The sequence below is a fragment of the Desmodus rotundus genome, chromosome 6, assembly GCF_022682495.2.
Source record: "Desmodus rotundus isolate HL8 chromosome 6, HLdesRot8A.1, whole genome shotgun sequence".
NCBI lineage: Eukaryota > Metazoa > Chordata > Mammalia > Chiroptera > Phyllostomidae > Desmodus > Desmodus rotundus.
Genome location: NC_071392.1, coordinates 133,950,532 through 133,975,626, shown reverse-complemented (window position 1 = coordinate 133,975,626; position 25,095 = coordinate 133,950,532). Strand labels below are relative to the sequence as shown.

At 40.5% G+C, this 25,095-nt stretch overlaps 1 protein-coding gene across 5 annotated transcripts in view; it reads right to left on the bottom strand.

Moving 5' to 3' along the window:
* The window catches only part of KIZ (kizuna centrosomal protein), a 164,543-nt gene that overhangs the window by 16,299 nt on the left and 123,149 nt on the right, over positions 1 to 25,095 (bottom strand). For all 5 annotated transcript variants that reach the window (XM_024559485.4, XM_024559484.4, XM_024559483.4 and 2 more), the window contains 2 exons: positions 24,153 to 24,254; positions 20,226 to 20,322 (listed from right to left, as the gene is read on the bottom strand). In XM_024559485.4, coding sequence (XP_024415253.2) covers positions 20,226 to 20,322; positions 24,153 to 24,254 — 199 coding nt within the window. The remainder of the gene's footprint in view (positions 1 to 20,225; positions 20,323 to 24,152; positions 24,255 to 25,095) is intronic.

Below are 25,095 nucleotides of genomic sequence, written 5' to 3'. Positions count from 1 at the left end.
AAAATATAACCAGAGACATTGAAATTAAGAACAATCTAACAATAGACAGGGGGGAGTGGGGAGGGGACAGTGAGGGGAGGGGATTACAGGAACTACTATAAAGGACACATGGACAAAATCAAGGGGGAGGGTGGAGGTGGGGTAGGGAGGTGGGTTCAGCTGGGGTGGAGTGGAGGTATAGGGAGAAAAGGCATACAACTGTAATTGAATAACAATAAAAATTTTTAAAAAACCCAGTCTGGTACTGACATAAGAACTGACACATAGATCAGTGGAGCAGAAGAGAGAACCCAGCAATAAATCCATATGTTTATGGTCAATTAATATTTGACAAAGGGGGCATGAGCATACAATGGAGTCAAGACAGTTTCTTCAATAAATGGTGCTGGTAGAAATGGACTAGTACTTGCAAAAAAATGAAACTAGACCACCAACTTACACCGTATACCTGAATAAACTCAAAATGGATAAAAGGCTGTGATATAAGTTGTGGTATCATAAAAGTCTTAGTGGAAAACATAGGCAGTAAAATTTCAGATATCCCAGGTAGCAATCATTTTGCTGAGATATTTCCTAGGGCCAGGGAAATAAAGGAAAAACTAAACTAATGGAACTACATTAAACTAAAAAGCTTCTGCATGCTAAAGAAACCAGCATCAAAACTAAAAGGGAACCAACTGTATGGGAGGACATATTTGCCAATGATACACTGGACAAGGGTTTAATCTCCAAAATATATAAAGAACTTATATGACATAACACTAAGAAGACAAACAATTCTATTTTAAAAAATAGGCAAAGGACTTGAATAGACACTTCTCCAATAAGGACATACAGAGGGCCCAGAGACATATGAAAGGATGCTTAGCATCACTAGCCATCAGAGAGATGCAAATTAAAACCACAATGAGGACTTCAGCCAAGATGGAGACATAGGTAGACAAACTGTATCTCCTTGCACAACCAAAAGAACGACAAAAACCATTTAAAAACAAAAAACAACTAGAACTGACAGAAAAAGGAACTGTATGGAAGTCCCACGACCAAGGAGATAAAGAAGAAACATTCATCCAGACTGGTAGGTGGGGCAGAGATGGGCAGCCGGGCAGAGAGGACTCGTGGCAAGATGGCAGCTGGTGGACCCAGTGAGGTGGCGGATTGTGGAGCAGGTTAGCAAAGTTGCAGCTGGCCAGCGAGGCAGCAGCTGGTGGACCAGGTGACTGTGCAACACAGAGTTCCAGCGTGGGGAAATAAAGCCTCAAACAACTGATTGAAAACAACTGGGGGGGTTGAGGCAGCAGAGGGAGAAACTCCCAGCCTCACAGGAGAGGTCGTGGGAGAGACCCACAGGGTCCTAGACGTACACAAACCCACCCACCTGGGAAGCAGCACCAGAAGGGCCCAATTTGATTGTGGGTAGCAGAGGGAATGACTGAAATCCAGCAAAGACTGGAGCAAGCACCATTGCTCCCTATCGGATCCCTCGCCCCCACACAGCATCACACTGCAGCCTGGAGAGTTAACCTGCCCTGGTGAACACCTAAGGCTCCGCCCCTTTACGTAACAGGCACATCATGACAAAAAAAAAAAGGCTCAAATGAAAGAACAGATCAAAGCTCCTGAAAAAATACAACTAAGCAATGAAGAGATAGCCAACTTATCAGATGCACAGTTCAAAACACTGGTAACCAGGAAGCTCACAGAATTGGTTGAATTTGGTCACAAATTAGATGAAAAAATGAAGGCTTTGCTAAGAGAAACAAAGGAAAATGTACAGGGAACCAATAGTGATGCGAAGCAAACTGGGACTCAAATCAACACTGTGGATCAAAAGGAAGAAATAAACATCCAACCAGAAAAGAATGAAGAAACAATTCAAAAAAATGAGGAGAAGCTTAGGAACCTTCAGGACATCTTTAAACGTTCCAACATCTGAATTATAGGGGTGCCAGAAGGAGAAGAGGAAGAGCAAAAAATCGAAAACTTATTTGAACAAATAATGAAGGAGAACTTCCCCAATCTGTCAAAGGAAATAGACTTCCAGGAAGTCGAGGAAGCTCAGAGCATCGCAAAGAAGCTGGACCCAAGGAGGAACACACCAAGGCACATCATAATTACATTACCCAAGATTAAACAGAAGGAGAGAATCTTAAAAGCAGCAAGAGACAAGGAGACAGTTACCTACAAAGGAGTTCCCAGAAGACTGTCAGCTGATTTCTCCAAAGAGACCTTACAGGCAAGAAGGGGCTGGAAAGAAGTATTTGAAGTCATGAAAGGCAAGGACCTCCATCCAAGATTACTGTATCCAGCAAAGCTTTCATTTAAAATAGAAGGGCAGATAAAGTGCTTCTCAGATAAGGTCAAGTTCAAGGAGTTCATCATCACCAAACCCTTATTATACGAAATGTTAAAGGGATTTACCTAAGAAAAAGAAGATAAAAAATACGAACAGTAAAAATGACAGCAAACTCACAGTTTTCAACAACCACACCTAAAACAAAAGCAAAAGCAAACTAGGCAAACAACTACAACAGGAACAGAACCACAGAAATGGAGATCACATGGAGGGTTATCAACAGGGAAGTGGGAGGGTGTGAGAGGGGGGAAAGGTACAGAGAATAAGTAGCATAAATGGTAGATAGAAAATAGACAGGGGGAGGGTAAGAATAGTATAGGAAATGTAGAAGCCAAAGAACTTGTAAGTATGACCTATGGACATGAACTATAGGGGGGGAATGTGGGAGGGAGGGGATATGCAGGATGGAGTGAAGGTGGGGAATGGGCAACTGTAGTACTATAATCAATAGAATATATTTTTAAAAAATCAAAAGTAAGCAGTAAAAAAACAAACAAAACCACAATGAGATATAACCTCATACCTGCCAAAAAAGCTATCATTAATGAATCAACAAACAAGAATTGCTGGCGAGGATATGGACAAAAGGGAACCCTAGTGCGCTGTTGGTGGGAATGCAGACTGGTGCAACTAGTCTCGAAAACAGTATGGAGTTTCCTCAAAAAATTCTAAATGGAACTGTCTTTTGACCCAGTGATTCCACTGCTGGGAATATACCCAAAGAATTCCAAAACAGCAATTCAAAAGAATATATGCACCTCTTTGTTTATAGCAGCACTATATACCATAGCCAAATGCTGGAAACAGCCTAATTACCCATCAGTAAATGAGTGGAATAACAGCTGTGGTACATTTACAGAGTGGACTACTATGCAGCAGTAAAAAAGAAGCAAGTCTTACTTTTAGCAACTGCATGGATGGAACTGGATACTATTATGCTAAGAGAAATAAGTTAGTCAATGAAAGACAAATACCATATGATCTGACATAACTGGAATCTACTGAACAAAATAAACTAATGGGCAAAATAAAATCAAAGGCACAGAAACATGGAACAACTGACAGCTCTAAGTGGGGAGGGGTGAGGGAACTGATTGAAAGAAGGTGAAAGGATTAGACAAAGATCATATATGCATCACCCATGGACATGAACAATGTGTGGGGACTGACTGTGGGAATGAGGCGGCAGGCTGGGAGGATGGAGGCAAGGGTGGAAAAATTGGGACAACTGTAATAGCATAAACAATAAAAGAAATGTTTAGGCAGCTACGGGCAAATGGGCAGCTGAAGATGGTGAGGAGGATGATGTTGACACTAAGAAGCAGAAAACCAATGAGGATGACTACACAGAAAAAAAGGAAAAGTTAATCTTTAAAAAAAGGCCTCTGTGACCTATTTACCATCCACTTCCCATCTGACAATCTAAACATGAGAGCCCTGCCTGCCTGCCCACCCTCCACTGCAGAGCCACCCATAGATGACATACACTGTCCCCCACCCAACCAAAACCACAATGTGAATTTGCAACAAGAGAGGAACAAAAGCAAAATTTCCTGCTTTTTTAAAGTACTTAAAAAAGGTAAATTCGTTTGTATTTTTTATTTTCACTTTATGTTTTTGTACATGTTGTTAGGGGTAAGCTATTTTTATTAATCTCAGATGACCAAACCAGCCTTTGGAGTGTTCTCTGTCCTACTTCCGACTACTTCTGGTGTGACCATGTTCATTATAGTCTCGATGGAGAAAAAAAGACCTTGTAAAAAGGCTAAAACAACAACAAAAAACAATCTTATTCCAAGCATTTTGGTAATTTTTTTTTTGTATCTACTTAACTGTATGATAAGTAGTTCATTTGTAGGAGATGGTTAAAAATGCCAAAGATAAAAAGTTGCTTTTTCCCCTTTTTTTTGTTTATGAAGTTTCTGTTTATTTATTTACTTTTTTGGCCTGTTTGATATATATATATAGATATATATATACACACACATATATATATATGAAACAATATTGTCCAACAATAAACTGGAATTTAAAAAAAAGGAAAAAGAAAGAAATTAAGGAAGACACAAACAAATGGAAACATATACCATGTTCATGCATTGGAAGAATTAACATCATCAAAATGGCCATACTACCCAAAGCAATTTATAGATTCAATGCAATGCCTATTAGAGTACCCATGACATATTTCACAGATATACAACAAACATTTCAGAAATTTATATGGAACCATAAACGACCCTGAATAGCTGCAGCAATTTTGAGAAAGAAAAACAAAGCAGGAGGAATCACAATACCTGATATCAAACTGTATTACAAGGCCACTGTAATCAAAACAGCCTGGTACTGGCATAAAAACAGGCACATAGACCAATGGAACAAAATAAAGAGCCCAAAAATAAACCCAAGTCTTTACGGTCAATTAATATTTGACAAAGGAGGCAGGAGCATAAAATGGAGCAAAAACAGCCTCTTCAACAGATGGTGTTGGGAGATCTGGACAGCTATGTGCAAAAAAAATGAAACTCGATCACCAACTTACACCATATACAAAAATAAATTCAAGATGGATAAAAGACTTCAATATAAGTTGTAACACCATAAAAGTCCTAGAGGAAAACACTGGCAGGAAAATCTCAGACATTCTACGCAGCAACATCCTCACAGACATGTCCCCTAAAGCAAGGGACATAAAGGAAAGAATAAACAAATGGGACCTCATCAAAATAAAAAGCTTCTTCATGGCTAAAGAAAACAGCACCAAATTACAAAGAGAACCAACAGTATGGGAAAACATATTTGCCAATGATACCTCAGACAAGGGCCTGATCTCCAAAATATATAAAGAACTCACATGACTCCACTCCAGGAAGACAAACAACCCAATTAAAAAATGGGCAAAGGACTTTAACAGACACTTCTCCAAGGAAGACATAGAGAGGGTCCAGAGACATATGAAAAGATGCTCAGCATCACTAGCCATGAGAGAGATGCAAATTAAAACCACAATGAGGTACCATCTCACACCAGTCAGAGTGGCCAACATAAACAAATCCACAAACAAATGTTGGAGAGGATGCGGAGAAAGGGGAACCCTAGTACATTGTTGGTGGGAATGCAGACTGGTGAGGCCACTGTGCAAAATAGTATGGAATTTCCTCAGAAAACTAAAGATGGAACTGCCCTTTGACCCAGCAATTCTGTTGCTGGGATTATACCCTAAGAACCCTGAAACACCAATCCAAAAGAACCCATGCACCCCAACGTTCATAGCAGCACAATTTACAATAGCCAAGTACTGGAAGCAACCTAAGTGCTCATCAGCAAAAGAGTGGATCCAAAAACTATGGTACATTTACACAGTGGAATTCTACGCAGCAGAGAAAGAAGGAGCTTGTACCCTTTGTGACAGCATGGATGGAACTGGAGAGCCTTATGCTAAGTGAAATAAGCCAGATGGTGAGGGACAAATACCATATGATCTCACCTTTAACTGGAACATAATCAACAAAAGAAAAAAGCAAACAAAAGATAACCAGAGACATTGAAATTAAGAACAATGTAACAATAGCCAGAAGGGAGTGGTGAGGGGATAGTGGGGAGAGGGGATTACAGGAACTACTATAAAGGACACATGGACAAAATCAAGGGGGTGTGTGGAGGTGGGGGAGGGAGGTGGGTTTGGCTGGGGTGGGGTGGAGGGGTGGGGAGAAAATGCAGACAACTGTAATTGAATAACAATAAAAATTAAAAAAAAAAAGGAAAAAGAAAATGTCAGGACTTCTGTGGCCAGAGGTATTTGTGGATGCTTTGGTGGGAGGGTCCATATTATGACATCTCTGCTCTCCCTGAATGCTGCCTCTCAGAGGCCTTGCATGTGCTGTGGGGCACTGTGCACTGTGCTGTTGCTGGAGAGTGAATGCTTGGCAGTGAGGCAGGAGACCGATATCCCCTCAACAGTCATTGGAAAACACTAACGTGTAAAGCTTTAGCATTTGTAGACAAACTGAAAGAGAAATACCTTAAATAGGGAGTTCAAGATGTTAGGATAAAAGGATCAGTTGGCAAGGAGTCAAAATAGTTATCTTTGCGAAGCCAGTGATACCAATATTTAATAGTTTAACAAAAGATTTCAAAATAAACTCTTAGTTTCCTTAGTTAAACATATTAACACATGGTAGAGAAAAGTGGGAGTATCCTGGACAACTGTTTAAGTCTCCATGTATCACATTCATAAAAATGCAAGTGTCGGAGAACCAAGATGGCGGCGTAGGTAGACACACTGCGCCTCCTCGCACAACCAGAACTGACAGAGAATCGAACAGCAAGGGGGACCAACACCAAGGAAATAGAAAATAAACATTCATCCAGACTGGTAGGAGGGGCGGAGACGGGCACCAGGGTGGAGAGGACTCGCGTGGCTGTGGCGGGACTGAGACTGGCGGAGTGTGGGACAAATGGCGCAGGCAGTCCGAGCACTAGCAGACCCTGCGACCCCACATTTGCACAGATAAACCCAGAGGGCCGGACTCAGAGTGGCGGAGAACGGGGCAGGCAGAGTGGCGGGTAGCACCCCGCGGCACCACATTCGCCCACAGATAAACCGGACGAACGGTGGGGAGCGAAGCAGACGGCGTAACCCAAGGCTCCAGCACAGGGGAAATAAAGCCTCAAACGTCTGATTGAAAACGCCCCTGGGGGTTGGGGCGGCAGCAGGAGAGACTCCCAGCCTCACAGGAGAGGTCGTTGGAGAGACCCACAGGGGCCTAGAGTGTGCACAGGCCCGCCCACTCGGGAACCAGCAACAGAGTGGCCCAGTTTGATTGTGGGTAGCGGAGTGAAAGATTGAAAGCCGGAGGAGAGTGAGGCGGCCGCCATTGCTCCCTCTCAGCCCCTCCCCCACGTACAGCATCACAGCCGTAGAGACCAGCGCAACCCCGCCCCGGTGAACACCTAAGGCTCCGCCCCTTAAAGTAACAGAGGCGCCAAGAAAAAAAAAATGGCCCAAATGACAGAACACTTCAAAGCTCCAGAAAAAATACAACTAAGCGACGAAGAGATAGCTAACCTATCGGATGCACAGTTCAAAGCACTGGTTATCAATATGCTCACAGACTTGGTTGAATCTATTCGAAAAACAGATGAAAAAATGAAGCCTATGCTAAGAGAAACAAAGGAAAATGTACAGGGAACCAATAGTGATGAGAAGGAAACTGGGACTCAAATCAATGGTGTGGACCAGAAGGAAGAAACAAACATCCAACCAGAAAAGAATGAAGAAACAAGAACTTGGAAAAATGAGGAGAGGCTTAGGAACCTCCAGGACACCTTGAAACGTTCCAACATCCAAATTATAGGGGTGCCAGAAGGAGAAGAGGATGAACAAAAAATTGAAAACTTATTTGAACAAATAATGAAGGAGAACTTCCCTAATCTGGCAAAGGAAATAGACTTCCAGGAAGTCCAGGAAGCTCAGAGAGTCCCAAAGAAGCTGGACCCAAGGAGGAACACACCAAGGCACATCATAATTACATTACCCAAGATTAAACGCAAGGACCTACATCCAAGATTACTGTATCCAGCAAAGCTATCACTTAGAATGGAAGGGAAGATAAAGTGCTTCTCAGATAAGGTCAAGTTAAAGAAGCTCATCATCACCAAGCCCTTATTATATGAAATGTTAAAGGGAGTTACCTAAGAAAAAGAAGATCAAAAATAGGAACAGTAAAAATGACAGCAAACTCACAGTTATTAACTGCCACACATAAAACAAAAATGAGAGCAAACTAGGCAAACAACTAGAACATGAGGGTTGTCAATAAGGGAGTGGGAGGGGGAGAGGGGGGTAAAGGTACAGAGAATAAGTAGCATAGATGATAGGTGGAAAATAGACAGGGGGAGGGTAAAAATAGTGTAGGAAATGTAGAAGCCAAAGAACTTATAAGTATGACCCATGGACATGAACTATAGGGGGGGAATGTGGGAGGGAGGGGTGTGGGCAGGATGGAGTGGGGTGGGGGGGAAATGGGACAACTATAATAGCATAATCAATAAATATATTAAAAAAAAAAATGCAAGTGTCTATGGCATCTAATACCTAGTAGCTTGTTTACTAAAGCCAATAAAACAAGAAACCGGCTCTGTGGGATATGATGCCCATCTCAGTACTCCTTTTCAAGAGTTCTTACATTTTTAATGAATTTAAAAGTCCCCTCGGGGAGCATCATTCAATTTTTAAATTATACTTAAATTCTTTAAGACTCATACTGTTAGAGAACAAAAATTCAACTAAGTAAATGGGCAATTCTAGTAAATATGAAGTAAATATGAAGTAAATATGAAGTAAATATTCGAAGTAAATAAGAAGATCTAATTGGTTTTATTGAACAATTCATGAATTGGGCAGCATTCCATCTAGGAAATAAGAGAGGAGCCCCAAGAAGCTGTACCACGTGGAAGGCTTTTGTAAGCAGAAACTGGGTGGAACAAGAAAATTATTAGCAAAAGAAAAGAAAGGATTGTTTCAGGCCTTTAGTAGAAGATGGAGGTTTTATCAGGCAGATTGTCTCAGTTTCCTTTGAGGATGGGGTGGGGAGGACCCTTGTGACATATTGTCTCATTGATACTAACTAGACAATTTAGACTGACTGATTAATATTACATTCCTGGAGAAGGTTGAAACTGAAATTAGGTCAGATATTAAGTCTGGGTTTGATGTAATGGGCTTTAGCACACGTGACTCCATTTTGGGTCTGTTTTCTCTTTAAAAATACTGAATGGTCAAAGGAGATATTAAACAAGAAACTGCTACTTGTGTATGTCTTGCTATTTTGATTTATTTTCTTGTGTTTTTGCCAAAGTACTCACCTGTATTTACATTTACAAGATTATTTTATTAAAACAGGTTTCATCCTTTTAGATGGGGAGAATGCTGAGAAAAGACATAGACCCCATCATACACCATCACTGTTCTTCTCACAGCTGGGACCACAGTCCTCTTGATGCAAGACACCCTATGAACTCATCTTCTCCTTCCCTTTGGCTCAAGCCTGGCTAGCTCATAGCTTACAAATCTGCCTTTTGCCATAGTCACCACAATTTACATATTTATTTCTTCACTAAAACAAGTTCCACTAAGGTATCATCTTCTAGGCTCAGTATATGTCAATGCTCCTTTTAAACTTGGTGCCTGTTTATTTGCTATGACTAACTAGTTGTCTGTGGCCATTTCTCCAAGAAGAGTAGAAGATGGCTCCATGACCATCTGAAAGGGTCCAGTGCTAATTGATAGTCATGGAGACTGCCAGTAAGGTGGGGGCCAACAACATGACACTAAAAAAATTCATCTTACATAAAGTGTGTGTGCACACACATTAAACACAACTGTGGGTTTTGTCTACTATTTACTCACATCCCATTTCATGAAAACACTGGCCTAAGTGCTAGAGGGGAGAGATAGATTATAAAACACTAGCAGAGTGCAAAGACAGGCTAATTTGTCAGCTGTTGCCCCATAAGAGCCATAGGGGGAGAGGGTGAGGGCACTGCTGCCTGGGAGAACTGAGTGCACAGGCTTGGTGATGGGGTGGCTGTAGGATCCTCAAGGAAGCAAGGAGCCTCCTGGACTCTGAAAGATGGAAAGGATTTCACAGACCAGGACTGAGGAGCAGAATGCAGTGGGATGTGGCGACCAGGATCCCTTGACATGAGCAAGGGCAAGGAGGCTGGCACAGGCCAGGTCCCCACGGCCTGGGACACTTGTCTGAGCCCCAGGAACATGTCCAATTCTCACTTGCCCACTCTATTTGGCTACCTCCAAAGTGCCTCATGGTGAACATGCCTGGCCATTACCAAACTCATGATCTTCCCAGGCTGGTCCCCTTCTGGCCAAACCAGGCTCCTTCTGTCTAGTCAACAAAACTAGCATCTCTTACCTGGATCTTTTTTTTTTTTTTAAACTTTTGTAATAGCCCCCTGACTGGTGACACCATATCCATCTTTTCCACACAGCAGCAAGAGTGAGCTTTTTGAAACAGAGATCTGATCACCCCTCTTCCTTGCTAAAAACTCTTTAAGGCCTTCCCATTGTTTTTAGGAGGAAAATTAAGTCCAGAACAGTACATTTAAGGTTGATGCTCCAGACTTAATTGGGCCCTTTTGCTGGAGCTTTCCCCATCCTATATCCCCCAATGCCACCCTCCAACCCATCTCATCAAAGCTGCTGTTTCACATCCATTTGTGTAACTGACTGACAGGTGATCTCTCCCCTCTAGACAGTAAGCTCCATGATGGCAGCAACCACACCTGTTTCAGCTCAGCTGGATAACCTGGTACTGTGCACTTAGTATGTGCTCAGTGAATATGTGTGGAATGAATACATGAGCCTCACTAAGCCCAGGGCCCTGCTTAAAGGCACTCGGTCATTATTTGATGATACATTATTTCATTTGCATTTTTTGACTTATGTAAGTCCAGAATCATGTTGTTCAAGTTTCTTACTAAAAACATTCTTTCTTACAAGAAACATGTTTCAGACCTAAATTAATGTAGTTCACCCACTGGGAAAGGTGGAAGATGCTTTTAGGTGTTTTCTACTCAATCTTCACACCTATGGGGTAACGATTTTTCCCTTAGGGAAACCATTTCTGCAAGTCAACGTGACACTGCAGGTCAAGGCTGATTTTTATTGTACGTAATTCTCAGGGGCAACATTCTTTTTGGGGTCACAACTAACATGTAAAAAGCTAAGACAAGTTCAAAGGGGACAGTGTGAGAACTTTCCTTGTAGTGCTGTTTAGGGCCCACTTATTTAGCTACTATCATAAATGAGAGAAAAACAAAAATGAATTCACTTTTGAAAGCCTAAGAAATGCAAGAGTTAAAGTTAGGGCCATGGGATATGGTTACCACACTCCATCGGATGGACTCGGAATCTCCCTAATCTTGCCAGAATGCATGAAAGTAACATTTCTATCTTGTAAGGCAGAGGTTAGCAAAGGGTTGTTGTGAAGAGCCAGAGAGTAAACAGTTCGGGTGGTATGGGCCATATTGTCTCTGTCTACTCAACTGTATGGTTGCAGCACAAAAACTGCCATAGACGATTTGTAAATAAATAGGCATGACTATATTAAAATGAAACTTCATTAAGAGACCCTGAAATTGAGTTTCATATAACTTTCAGCTATCATGCACCATTATTTTCCTTTGGACTTTTCCCAACCATTTAAAAGTGTAAAAACTGCTAAAGACGGCACACAACTAGGTGGTATAGCCAGGCCTTAGCCCCAGGGCCACAGTTTTCCCAGCCTGTGGTGAAACAAGGCCGATGTGTGCTGCAAATCAGAGAGTCTGCTTTCCCTGCATTGTCTCTCAAGGGTAATTCTTGGAATATAAGATAGCACTCTTGGTATTTTTCCCCTAAAAGTTTACAATTGGACTGGAGGTCCTACTTAAAAATAGATCATTTTCAGGTAAGATACCACAGACAAATGATTAAATTAAAATGTGACCATGTTCTACTGGTCTCATTATAATGGGACAGTGATTTCTGAAGAATTTCCCAGTAGGTTTGGTAATTTTTCCCCCCTAGCTGTACAGTGACACCACATATGCAACCAGGGAGATTCTCAACTGTTAACATTTTGCAACATTGACTTTATCACATATCTTCTATCTATTCATCAAGCCATCTTACTTTTTGATGCACATCAGTAATTATTTATAAATTCCCCTGCTATTGATAAACCAAATTAGGGCAGCTCTAATCAGAGTCACATTTGTTCTCACCCTTGCTAAACTTAAGAAGCTAAGGTCTGTCAGGATCTAAACAGAACAGTTTTATTCTAAGTTCAGCACCTGGAACAGAGTGAATACCTATGGCATGTAATCATGACACAGTGTACTAAAGAAAATAGTCAAAGTTATGTGTTAACTGTTCATTTTATATGAACAAAAGGCCAATATCACTAGATGTAGTCAACATAAATACAAAATTAGATGGCAAGGACATCTGCAAGTATTGTTTTGCTTTGTGGAACCACCAAGTAGAGACAAACATGAAACATGGAAAATGAAACTATGGCTTTCTAAGAAGCTTATTGTTAAATTATAGCAGAGTCCTGGCCAGGTGACTCAGTTGAAGCATCATCTCATACACCAAAAAGTCACAGGTTTGATTCCCAGTCAGGATATGGGAGGCAACTAATTGATGTTTCTCTCTCTTTCTCTTTCCATTCCTCTCTCTAAGATCAATAAACATATCCTTGGGTGAGCTCCAGAAAGGTTAAGGAATATGTCCCAAGACACACAAAGACAGCCAGTGGTGGGGCAGAAGTAGATCGAAATGTTTTTCCCAGCACACAAAAGTCACAGGTTGCAAACCTCTGTATCTATAGGGCCTTGTGAGAAGTGGTAAAACAGAAGGGTAGGGGAAACCTGGGTAGATGAAACAACTGGTCCCTGTCCCAGTGTGTTACTTGTTATGGGAGTTCCTTTCAGAAGCTAGGACAGTGTCAGCTGTGGGGCCAGAGATACTCTACTCCTAAAACCCAATGCTGCCTATTGCATGGCCCTGGGCAAGTTTCCTAACCTTCTAAGCATCCATTTTCTTGCGTGTAAAATGAGCTAGTAATGCCTTCATCCAAGTGTACAGAGATAATCTTGTTGAGAGTCTGTATACAGCAAGTTTTGGGGGAAGCAGCACTGCTGCAATGTCCAGACATTTGGATGAAGAAAGGCATGTGCGTGGTTTGGTTTCATGCGTTCTAAGTAGAGGAAATGAATATTCAGGCACAGGGGGCCAAGAAAGGCTAAGATTTGGAGACAAACTGAGTTGAAACAGGCCTAAGCTGTATGAAGTATCCTCCTTGAGGAGCCCGATGGGTGGGAGTCAGGATGGAAAAGCCAGGAAAACCGCCTCCACCAGGCCATCCACAAGCGGTGGGAAGAACATCTAGTGTAATAGTTTGCTCATTCATTCATTTATTCATTCACTCACTCACTTTCTCAGATGACACTATGCATCAGCCTCTGTGCTGGGGCTGCACCAGCCAAGAAGACACACTTGATCTCTGCTCTTGGGGCTCTTATGCTTCAGTGGAGGAAAACACCAAATAACTGTGACATAAGCCATAACGGGAAGTCGCAGGGTGGGCTGAGAATTGATGGTAGTAGGATTGGGGGGATAACACTCTAGGCCCCCAACATGTCAAAAGCCCACAAGTTCTCATCAAATTCAGGTAAGAACCTCAATAAAACACTGTAAGTGTGCTCACCCAGGTCCTGCTTCCTGAAAACTGAATGCAGAATGCACAAACAGAAAGGATGTAATCAAAATTGGCTGCAAGTCTCCCTTTGAAAATGTGTTTGCCCACACCTCTCCCTCTCCTGCAGACTCATGCAGATAACTTAATGAAGTATGTGATTCTGCAGCTGGGGTGCAAGATGCCATACAGAGGTGAGGGTAAATGTCTAGCTGATTTTTTTTAAAAAAATGACGTTTGGTCCAGTTAATTCCAGTTAAGATGGAAGCGTAGGTAGACATGCTTCACATCTTTGCTCACCCATAAGAAGGATCAAAACTTCAAAACAAAAAACACCCAGAACTGCCAGAAAATAGAACTGTAGGGAAGTTTGACAACCAAGGATTTAAAGAAGCCATATTTATCCAGATGGGTAGGAGGGGTAGAGATGGACACCTGGGGTAGAGAGGAAACAGTATGGCAGCAGCAAGGTGGCAGCAGCGGCTGGCAGAATGGGTGGTCCCACATTCACATGTGGTGGATAAGGATCAGGAGGGGTGCCTTGGGAGCAAGTAATCCCAGGCCAGATCATGCAGCCCAGGGTTCCAGTGCTGGAAGATAATGTCCCATAGTTTCTGGCTGTAAAAACTAGTGGGGGTTGGGGTGGCAGAACAAACTGCAGGTCTCTCAGGAGAATCACTTTAAAGGGCCTACATGGTCCTAGAATGTACACAAACCCACCCACTCTGGGAACCACCACCAGGGTGGTAATGGAGAGGCATCAGCTCCATACAGGAAACTGGTGAAGTGACTGGAAATGGGGCAAGTGCCAAGCAAGCCTCCAGCAGTTAGGCAGCAGCATTTATCTCTCACTGACCCCGCCCCAGTATACAGAGCCACAAAGTGGTGAAGTGGGTTGCCCTGCCCTGGTGAATACCTAAGTGTCCACCCCATTCAGCTTAATAGGCATGCTAAGACAGGGAGTCAATGCAGCTCTACCCAATACACAGACACAAACACAGGCAGGCTGCCAAATTGAGGAGTCAAAGAAACATGGCTCAAATGAAAGAACAGAACAAAACCCCAGAAAAATAACTGAACAAAATGGAGATAGCCAATCTATCAGATGCAGAGTTCAAAACACTGGTGATAAGGATGCTCAGAGAACTCATTGAGTACAGCAAAAGCATAAAGGAAGAAGTGAGGGCTACACTAAATGAAATAAAGAAAAATCCACAGGCAACCAACAATGAAGGGAAGGAAGCCAAGGTGCAAATCAACAATTTGGAACATAAAGAAGAAATAAACATTCAGCCAGAACAGAATGAGGAAACAAGAATTCAAAAAAAAAATGTGGAGAGAGTAAGACTCTGGGACATCTCCAAAAGTGCCAACATCCAAATCATAGGGATGCTAGAAGGAGAAGAGAAAGAGCAAGAAATTGAAAACTTATTTGAAAAAATAATGAAAGAAAACTTCCCTAATTTGGAGAAGGAAATAAACACACAGGTCCAGGGAGCACAGAGAGTCCCAAATAAGCTGGACCCAAAGAGGACCACACCAAGACACATCATAATTAAAATGCCAAAAGTTAAAGATAAGGAGAGAATCTTAAAAGCAGCAAGAGAAAAGCAGAGTTACCTACAAAGGAGTACCCATAACACTATCAGCTGACTTCTCAAAAGAAACTTTGCAGGCAAGAAAGGACTGGCAAGTTTTGAAAGTGTTGAAAAGCAAGGACCTACAATCCAGATTACTCTATCCCACAAAGCTATTATTTAGAATTGAAGGGAAGATAAAATGCTTCCCAGGTAAGGCAAAGCTAAAAGAGTTCATCAATACTAAGCCCATATTATATGAAATGTTACAGGGACTTATTTAAGAAAAGGAAGGCCAAAACTATGAACATTAAAATGACAACTCAAAACTATCAACAACTGAATCTAAAAAAACAAAAACAAGCTAAGCAAACAACTAGAACAGGAACAGAATCATAGATATGGAGATCAGTTGGAGGGTTATGGGCTGGGAGGCAGGAGGGGGCGAATGGGGGAAAAGGTACAAGGAAACAAGAAGGACAACTGGTAGGTACAAAATAGACAGGGGGATGTTAAGAATAGTTCAAGAAATGTAGAAGCCAAAGAACTTATATATGACCCATGGACATGAACTAAGGGGGAGGGATTGCTAGAGGGAAAGGTATATGGGGCAAAGGGGTAAAAATTGGGACAACTGTAATAGCATAATCAATAGAATATAGTTAAAAAAAAGAAATGATGTTTGAGTGAATGGTGGAGCTATATATTGATGATTACTCACACAGGAAGTCCAATGGTTATTGAGCACTGGTTAATGAGAAAAGCCACCCAAACCTTAGTGAGGAGCTCCCAGAAACAAATTGATAATAGAAATAGCCACAGTGCCATAGCCTCTGCTCAGGAAACTTTCAGAAGGTTAAAAGTTAAGCCTTGATAATCTAGTAGGCATCAGTCAGGTGAAAGAGTGAGGCAATGGCATTCCAGCAAAAGTGCAGGAGTAGAAGCCAGTGCACATGACATAGCATGCTGTGTGAGGAAATGACATGCGGGCATCCAATGAGCACACAGACCTGGGACAGCTGGCTGGGAGGGTGCTACAGAGTGCAGGCCACTCAACGCTTGAGGGGGTGTAGGCAACAGGCACTCCTAACTGGCAGCAACAGAGGTAAAACAGGCTAGGGTACTGGATGCTCATTCTTGGCTTGTAGGGAGAAGGAATTTGGAAAACAGCAGATGTGGAGGATATCTTAATGTTAGTAACACACTGACTCTCAACTTCAAGGTCAGTATCATTTTTTTTTTGAAAGAAAAAGCTATCCACAGTGTGTTAACAACTACCCAAGTTAATGTGACTTTGAGGGCATGTCAGTTGAATTTGGCAATGAGACTGAGTGTCCTGCCAGGAACATGGTCTATAGTGTTGGGGACAATGAGGAAAGGCTTCAGCAGGAAATGTCCTTCAAGTTCTAGGGTCTTTTATAAGCCTGGAAATGACTAATTTATGAGAATTTGTGGTTTCTAGACTCAGAATTCTATAATTTTTACTGATTTTGCCTACTAGTTAAAAATATTAAAATGTCTCACATAGTATCTTTGGCTAGAATTTTCCTCAAAATATACATGTTTCTAAAAAGTAGAAGGCTAAAAATAATCCAAAAAGAATAAATCCCAGTAAGTGTCCAACAAATATCTGTAAATACTAATTTTAAGTTTTACAGGCAGACCAAAGTCTGAGAGTCTAATTCAACAAAGTCTGAGCGCCCTCTGATGGTTAACTAGGGGCCCTGCAACAGATGCCATTTTTTAGCTGCCTGGGGTCAACTTGTTAACTAACTCCTTCCCTTCAGATAATCAAGAGATTGTTCTTTTGTGCTCTGGGTAGAAAAAGTAAAGTATACTAGTTTATGATGAAAAGCATATGGATTATTTAGGGAGCTTCAGGTTTGCTAAGCCAGAGATGGAGAAGGGGGTCTTTTATATGAGAACCTAAAGCACATCCAGAAAACCTCATTTTTATTTCTTTGTGATCTTCACATTATCCCAGGGGGAAATGACCTGTCACGAAGAAAAATACCACAGCCCCACCAAACATGAGCTGCAGCCTGGCGCCCTCCGGTGGCCACTCCCATGGCTGCAGGGCTGGCACAGAATGCCACCCATGGAGGCCCTCCCAGGGTGCCTGCAATGGCTGGGTGAACTTGGCTATCTTTCCCCCAGGCAATTATGTTGTAAGCACACATACATTTCTTTTGGTAAAATGTTTCTTTCTTTCTTTTGGTAAAATGTTATCTCGATCCAGCCAGTAAACTGAAGTTACACGACAGGTTGCTAAAATATACTCTCCTTTGAATAAATGGATCCGGGAGAGTGAAAACCGCTTCCTGGGGAAGGTAAAAGCAAGACAGTGTTTTCAGAGGAGAGGAAGCTCTGGCATGCACCCCTGAACAAAAGGGAACAAGTGGTCTTTACTCGGAGAACAGCTTCCTATTAGGACTCACTCCTTCGTACATTATGCCTTTCATCCCCACTCAACCACAAAATGATTTTGCTGAAGCAAATACAATGGTAGAAAAAGATTTACCCTGAAAGAATCTTTAATAATAAACTGTTGCCAATCTGCCTGCTTGCCTGTGATTTATAATACAATAAACATCGGATTCTATTACGGCTCATGCACTGAAGCTGCTGCTCTGAAAAACATAATATGAAAGCATCCGGACCCTACCACATCACAATGAAATGAGCATGTATAAATGTGCTAAGAGTATCTCTTTGCATCTTTTATAGCTTGTGTGTATTAATCTGTAACGCTTATTAAGAAAGCCATTGCTATGCAAAGCAGCACCCAATCCCTTTCTCTGGCTTTTCAACAGAATACACTGTTTAGCCAATAGGATGGACCCTCTGGCCCTCATTCTGCATTCATTGCAGGCAACATTTGCACAATGTATCTCTCAAAGGCAGCTGAAAAGAAGGCCTTAATACTCATGTAAACAACTGCAAACCAATTACTTAATGAATCAGGCCCACACATAATGAGGTGCAGACAAAGAGCTATAAATGTAGTTTTGCACCCAAGCCGCTGCTTTAAAGTAAAATCCCTCAGCTGTAGTTTGGGCTTAACTAGCACATCATAATTATTGTTTCTGGGACATCAGAGGAAGCCATTTTTTTTTAAAGGTCTAGCAGGGTCCTTTTTTTTTTTTTTTTTTTTAAGGTTGCTCATCAGCTCACTGACAAAAAAGAGTGAAGAAGAATTTTTAAAAGTGCTACAGCAGCACTGCACTGTTATGTTTATTCTCAAGTACTGGTTTTGAGACCACTTGTAAAAGCAATAAAGCATGAGGAGTGACTGCAGTAAGTGGGATCTTTAAATGTAAGCCTCTAAATAATTTCTGTGAATCCAGGCACAAACAGAAAAACTGGAGCTCTTCAAAGCCCAAGGTGGTGTATTAACAACACCAAACCTAGCATAAGAACAAAACCAGATAAATCCAAACCCACTTCCCTGGAGCCCAGACCTTTTCCTCACTGGATTAGAATCAAGGCTTCTTTAAGACTTTTTTTTCTTAAAAGGGGTGATGTGATTACTTGTAATTTATTTAAGAAATTAATTTCATGCACAAGACAACAGTAAATAACAAAAGGCCCCTGCCTCAAATTGAAGAAGAAAAAAGTTTGATTTTATAATGAAATATAGATGTAAGACATGAAATGATCAGGCTGAGAAAAAATGCTCTACAGAATCCAACAGCTTTCTGAATGTATTTAAAAATTATCTGAAGAGTATATATAAAGAAAAGGTTATGAAGAATTGTTTTTAATGCCTCTAAAATATAATAAAAACAAACATTTCTAACCATCTATAAAAACTAAATACATGTATTATTATGCCAAATGGTAACATTAAGCCCTAAAAAATACATGTAGAATTTATTGTCTTTTAAAATTTGTTTTAGAAGACCTAAAACTTGCATTTTTAGTATAATTATAAAAATATAATACCATAATACTCTTCCTGACCCATAATTTATCTTTCACTTTCTTAAAAAACATGGATGAAAACCCAAGTATTAAAGATAATAATTTCTGATAATTAAATAAGTAATTCCCTAAAATTGAAATTATCAGGTTTCTAAAAGCAAGAATTCAATTTCAGAAAATCACTATTATTTTAAAATATCCCAGGTCCTAAAAATATTGTAATGTTTTTCAAAATATAAACAAAAGAGAATTTAAAAAATACTGTATTTCTGGATCAAATCAAATCACTTAATCTTTTAGTATACTAGAAATGTAAAGTTCCTGTTTTAAAATTTCAGTGGGGTAAGCAGTTAATCCAAATGTAACGCAATCATCGGAAGGACTTTTTAATATGCGAAATGTTACTAGAAAAGGAAACTTGTCCTGTTTTAAATTATATTTATCCAAAATCAGGAAAGGTAGGTATTTCATCAGATGATTGCTTCTTTTCCCATCTATAAATTCTTCCTAAGTGACTCAATGTCACGGTCTCATTAGTATTGAATGTTGATGACAAATCCAGCATACAACTCACTCATCATTGCTTGAAAAACGTACAAGAAGTGCTACAGTTTAAGAAATGTGAAAAAATAAATTTTGTTCTTTATGGAAAATAAGCAAGAAAGTATCTAGCCCAAATACTTAGTAAAAAAGAGGAGTACAAAAACAAATATCCAGCAATTATTGTCATATATATCAGCTGTCTCAGAAAGAAAAACGGGCCACTTATTTCCTTTAAGGTTTGATGTTTTCTCTATGCCCTTTTCCATTGTGTGGCCTCTAAGCAGCCCTACTGCGAGCAGCTGTAGACACTAATTTGTGGTTCACTGAGGTGTCAATTGAGTCTTAAACCAAGGAAACAACAGCTGCAAAACATACTTGGCTCTGGTGCAAATATTTTCAAATGTACACTAAAGTTTCAACTGTTAGTTTAGATCAACAAAATCCCTGAACCATAACATTCTATCAAGTCACACAACAAAATAATATGTAGCTAAAGTTTGATTCATTGTGCAGTGACATTTCTCTTCTTGTTGCCACTATTCAGAAAGGCTTTCATGACTTTACCTTGACAAAGGACTTCCTTCGCTGGATGAAAAACTAGCTTCTGAAGTAATTTTGTTAGTTGTCTTTGTCTTCAATGTACCACTACCAATGTTCAAACCTGTGACAAGTGCAAACAGGAGACAGCATTAGCCTCCATGCAGCAATGGTTGCAATGAAGAAAGAAGGGACCTCACAATAACTTTGATAAAACAAGTATCAACAGAGGAAGATGCTGTTCAAGCCACAGAAAGCAAGGAGCTTCTGAGGCAAGGAATAACATATTGGTATGTATATATGTATGTATGTATGTATGTGTTTATTCATTTTTCATCTGAGGATATGTTTATTGATTTTAGAAGGAGAGGAAGAGAGAGGGAGAGAGAGAAAGAGAGAGAGAGAGAGAGAACATCTAATTGTTGCCTCCTGTATGCACTCCAAATGGGGATTGAACCCCCAACCTAGATATGTGCTCTGCCTGGGAATCAAACCTGCAACCTTTTGGTGTGTGGGATAATACTTCAATTAACTGAGCCACCTGGCCAGGGCTTAAAGAACACCCTTTTAAATGGCCAAGATGCACGTGTAAGCACATGGGCCTTAATACGACATCAAACCAAGATAATGGGTGCTAGGAACCAGGTCTCAAAGTAGCTGACACTTTTGGATGATGGTTGCCCACACTGAAATGGGGTGCAGAGTGAGGGGTCCCCAAAGTCCCTGCAGCCCTTGGCTGGGGGGAGGGAGAGTGGATGATATGGCTTAAGATACTTTTCATAACAATGGCAAGTGGTAGCCATGCTACCACCTGGGTAAAAGGTCTAAGTGACTTTCAGAATATGTAGTACCAAATATGAGGTCATGTAGGAAGCTCTCGGTCAGCATTTCAAATTAGGGGCTGGTCTGCCATGAAGGAGAGAGAGGGGAGTCACAATGTAGCGGCCATGTAGTTTGAAAGGATGTAGAAGGGCCCCCACCAGTCCACCATAAGGCCTGATGTGTAAGGAGGTGCCATGTGGTTTTGGATTAAGAGCTGGATTAAGAACTGGAGTAAGAAAGAGGAGACCCCCTGGGAAACCTGGCTAGAGAACACAGCGGCACAGCTGAGAACCTGCCTAATCAAGTACGGATTAGTGGGAGATGCCTGGGATGCTGAACTGTGGCTGGAAATGCTGAGCCATGGTCTTCTGCTTTTTTGAAAGATGGTACCTCTGACCGGCATACTCTGAAACTGGCCTGGGTTGGCAAAGAGGGGCAGGATTATGTGTTTTGGGGTGTTTTAAAGGGAGTGGAATTTAACATCACAAATCTGCCATCATTCTGAATCCGTATAACCTTTAAATAAACAACCCCTTTCCTTTTTCACCAAACCTTTGCATTGGGAGTCACACTTCTTGGTGGCAGGAAATCGGACCCCACAGCTGTTCCAGAACAGCATAGGCAGGGTTCTGTAACACCACCACCCACCTTTAAGTCTCTCTGCCAAATCTTTTTCCATCTTGCAGAGGAGATTGAATCTCCACTGAAAAACTTCAAGGGCACTCCTTAACCAGCCTGAAAATGTTGTTTGGGAAGATGCACAATGCACCTCTTTCCCTGGAGTTGGGGGAACCCCATGGTGCCCACAGCTTGCAGGGAAATTCCTGACCTGTGCATCCTGGGAGTCCTCAGCCTTGGATGTGTCTGTTATAAATCTGATTCTTAACTGGCAGCTGCCCAAGATCACAGATAGACAGTGCATGGGCATCTCAGCAAAAGTCATTTGCTGAGTTTCTAACCTGTAATCTGCTTGTCTGCATATATAACCTCTGCAGCAGAGTGATTCTCCTGATAACTCAGCCTGAACAGGGTCAGCATTTGCTTCATAGGACTAGGCCATTTCAGATATGAAAAAAAGGCACAAGGTTTAAGTGTCTTTTTTTAGAGATAGGTCCAGAGACAAAGACCTAAGACATCTGATATAGAAAGTAACTGAAACATGAACTTCTTCTTCAATAGTTAGATTTGGTGGTGGCTCCTGAGTTCAGAGTGCACATCCCCACCACTACCTGGAATAGCGCTATGAATTTTAACACTGGTATTTGGCTTCCATATCCCTCTGCCCTCCTAGCCTACTTCCTACTTCTCTTTGGAGCTCAGAGAAGTCCTTAGTATCAGAGTGAGAATGAGAATGAAAAAGTAATGCATGATCAATTGTAAAATAAATATTAAAGGCAGTATCTAACTATGACAGCGAACAGTATTAGAAACACTTCTAAGATCCCAATGGTGGAAAATTTAGAATCTTGCAAAGCACGCAGTGTAATTTTGAGTGTATAGTGAGCAAGGTGAATCTAGGGGTGTTTTACTACAAAACCTATAAAGTATCACTTTACTTATGAATAAATTAACAAAAATATGTTAATTATTATATTAATAGTACTATAATTTTAATACACATCCAATGGATTACAACTTATATCAAATATACTCATCCTTTGAACATGTCCAATCAACTATCCAAAAATACACTTACCAAAAACATATTTGTGGAGTCACCTTCCAAACTATGTATGTCTGCTAACCAGCTATAATGCTTGGAAAGAGACATTACTCCCTTGGGGCCTCACTTGTAAAATGAAGTTTGGATACATACTTTCTAAGATCCCTCTGGGTTCTAATTCTGTGACTCAAATGTAAAGAAGGTCATGAAAAGCAACCATTTAAGGGCTCACAAGTGCCGTATCTCTCCAAAGTGATGAAGACTTCCATTAGGGGCAGAGGCGCTGTTTTATATCTCAACAAACTATAATGTCTCATGTTTGTGGTGTTCAAATAACCACCATCACCAACACAGGCAGCCATCCCTGGACGCCTTTCACTAACAGGCACAGTGCTTGGTATTTAACCTGCAGTGGCTCACTGAATTCTCAAAACCACCAAAATAAATGAATTTTTCAGCAACTAATCCTAACACTAATATTATCTAGGAAATAGCTCTTCAAAGACAAGTCTGACGCACCATATGTATGACCCTGAAAAAAATGTTTGTCTGGTGAATATATCTTTGAGGCAACTGGGAAATCTGAGTTTAGACAGGGCATTATGTGATATTAAGAAATCATTGTTCATTCTCATAGGTTAAATTGTGGTGTTTATTATAAAAGTAATGTTGACATTTACACCCCTCTGTATTAATTCATTTGATTTCACAAATGGAACTGAGGTGATATTCTAAGAAAAGGGTATAATAAAATAAAAAGCACTGAAAATAATAAAAACACAATAAAATATGACAAAATGAAAATTACACTTAAACATTCTAGATTAAAGAAACTACATGAAAGCTTAAAACTAGTTTTTACCGCCCCAAGCCCCAAAATTCTGATGAGGGAGGATAGCCTAAGATGATGGTTCTCATTGATGATTAAGAAATTGGAAGATATGCCCTGGCAGATATGGCTCAGTTGGTTGGGTGTCATCCCACAAACTGAAAGATTGCTGATTCAATTCCTGGCCAGGGCACACGCCTGGGTTGTGGGCTGTGTGCTCCATACCCCATTGTGGCATTTGCAGAAGACAACCAATTGATGTTTCTTTCTCTCTCTTTCTCTCTACCTTCCCCTCTCTCTAAAGTTTAAAAAAAATTTAAAAAGAAGAAATTGGAAGATGCAGTAAGAAAAGTAATTTGAGGTATCTTCTGTGGTATTTAGTGACATGTTACTATCATGACACACACAGGTAGAATCCGAGCCTTGAGGGGCCAGCACATATGCAGGAAAGAAGACTTTTCCAAACTCACGTTCATTAATGACTGAAAAAATACCGGTTCATGCTGACCCAGTGACAATTTGTTACAAAGCAAACTCCAGAAACCTTCAAAGAATGACCACTCTTCCCTGAACACAGCACTGGCTACCACCCTGGGTCTCCTAGACATTGATTTCAAGTGCTGAATCCTCCCTTGCTTACCTGACAATTGTGATGCAGAAGCTTCCTTTTGGAATCTGTCTTCAGTTTGATTTCTATTATATTCAAGGGTAGATTGCTTCAGCAACTGGTAGGCTTTTGTTTCTATAGATTACAAAAAAGGCAAAGATAACTGGATAGCTACATGCAAAAGAAAGAAGTTGGACCCTTACATGATACAGAAAAATCAACTCAAACATGATTAAAGACTTAAATCTAAAACCGAAAATTATTAAATTCTTAGAAGATAACAAAGGACAAAATCTTTAAGACTTTCAATTTGGCAATGATTTCTTGGATGACCAAAAGCACAGTTAACAAAATACAAAACAGACAAATAGGACTATGTCAAACTTAAAAATTTTGTGTGTCAAAGGAAACAACAGAGTGAAAAGGCAAACTATGCAATGGAAGAAAATAATTAAAATCATATATTTGATAAGGGGTTAATATCCAGAACATATAAGGAACTTATATAACTTGACAACAACAACAACAAAATAAATAACCTTATTAAAATGGGAAAAGGACTTAAATAAACATTTCTCCAAAGAAGATATATAAATGACCAATAAGCACGTGAAAAGATGCCACTTATATAAAATATTAAAAGTGGTCAAAATGATAGAAACAGAAAGGGGAAAGTGATTACTAAAGGCTGGGTGAGAAGGGGGAGGGGTATTAGTGTTGAGTGGGTAAAGTACTTCAATATTGCAAGATGAAAAGTTCTAGAGATCTGCTGAGCAACATGAATATATTTAACACTACTTACTGTACACTTAAAAATAGTTAAGATGGTAAATTTAATGTTATATATTTTTACATAATTTTTAAAAAGTACTACTTGTCGATGACAATTCAGGTTTATGTCTGTTGTTGCAGTATAATTATTAATAGAATCCATTTCGGTTATTATAGTTTCCTAATTTAGATAATAAATAATATG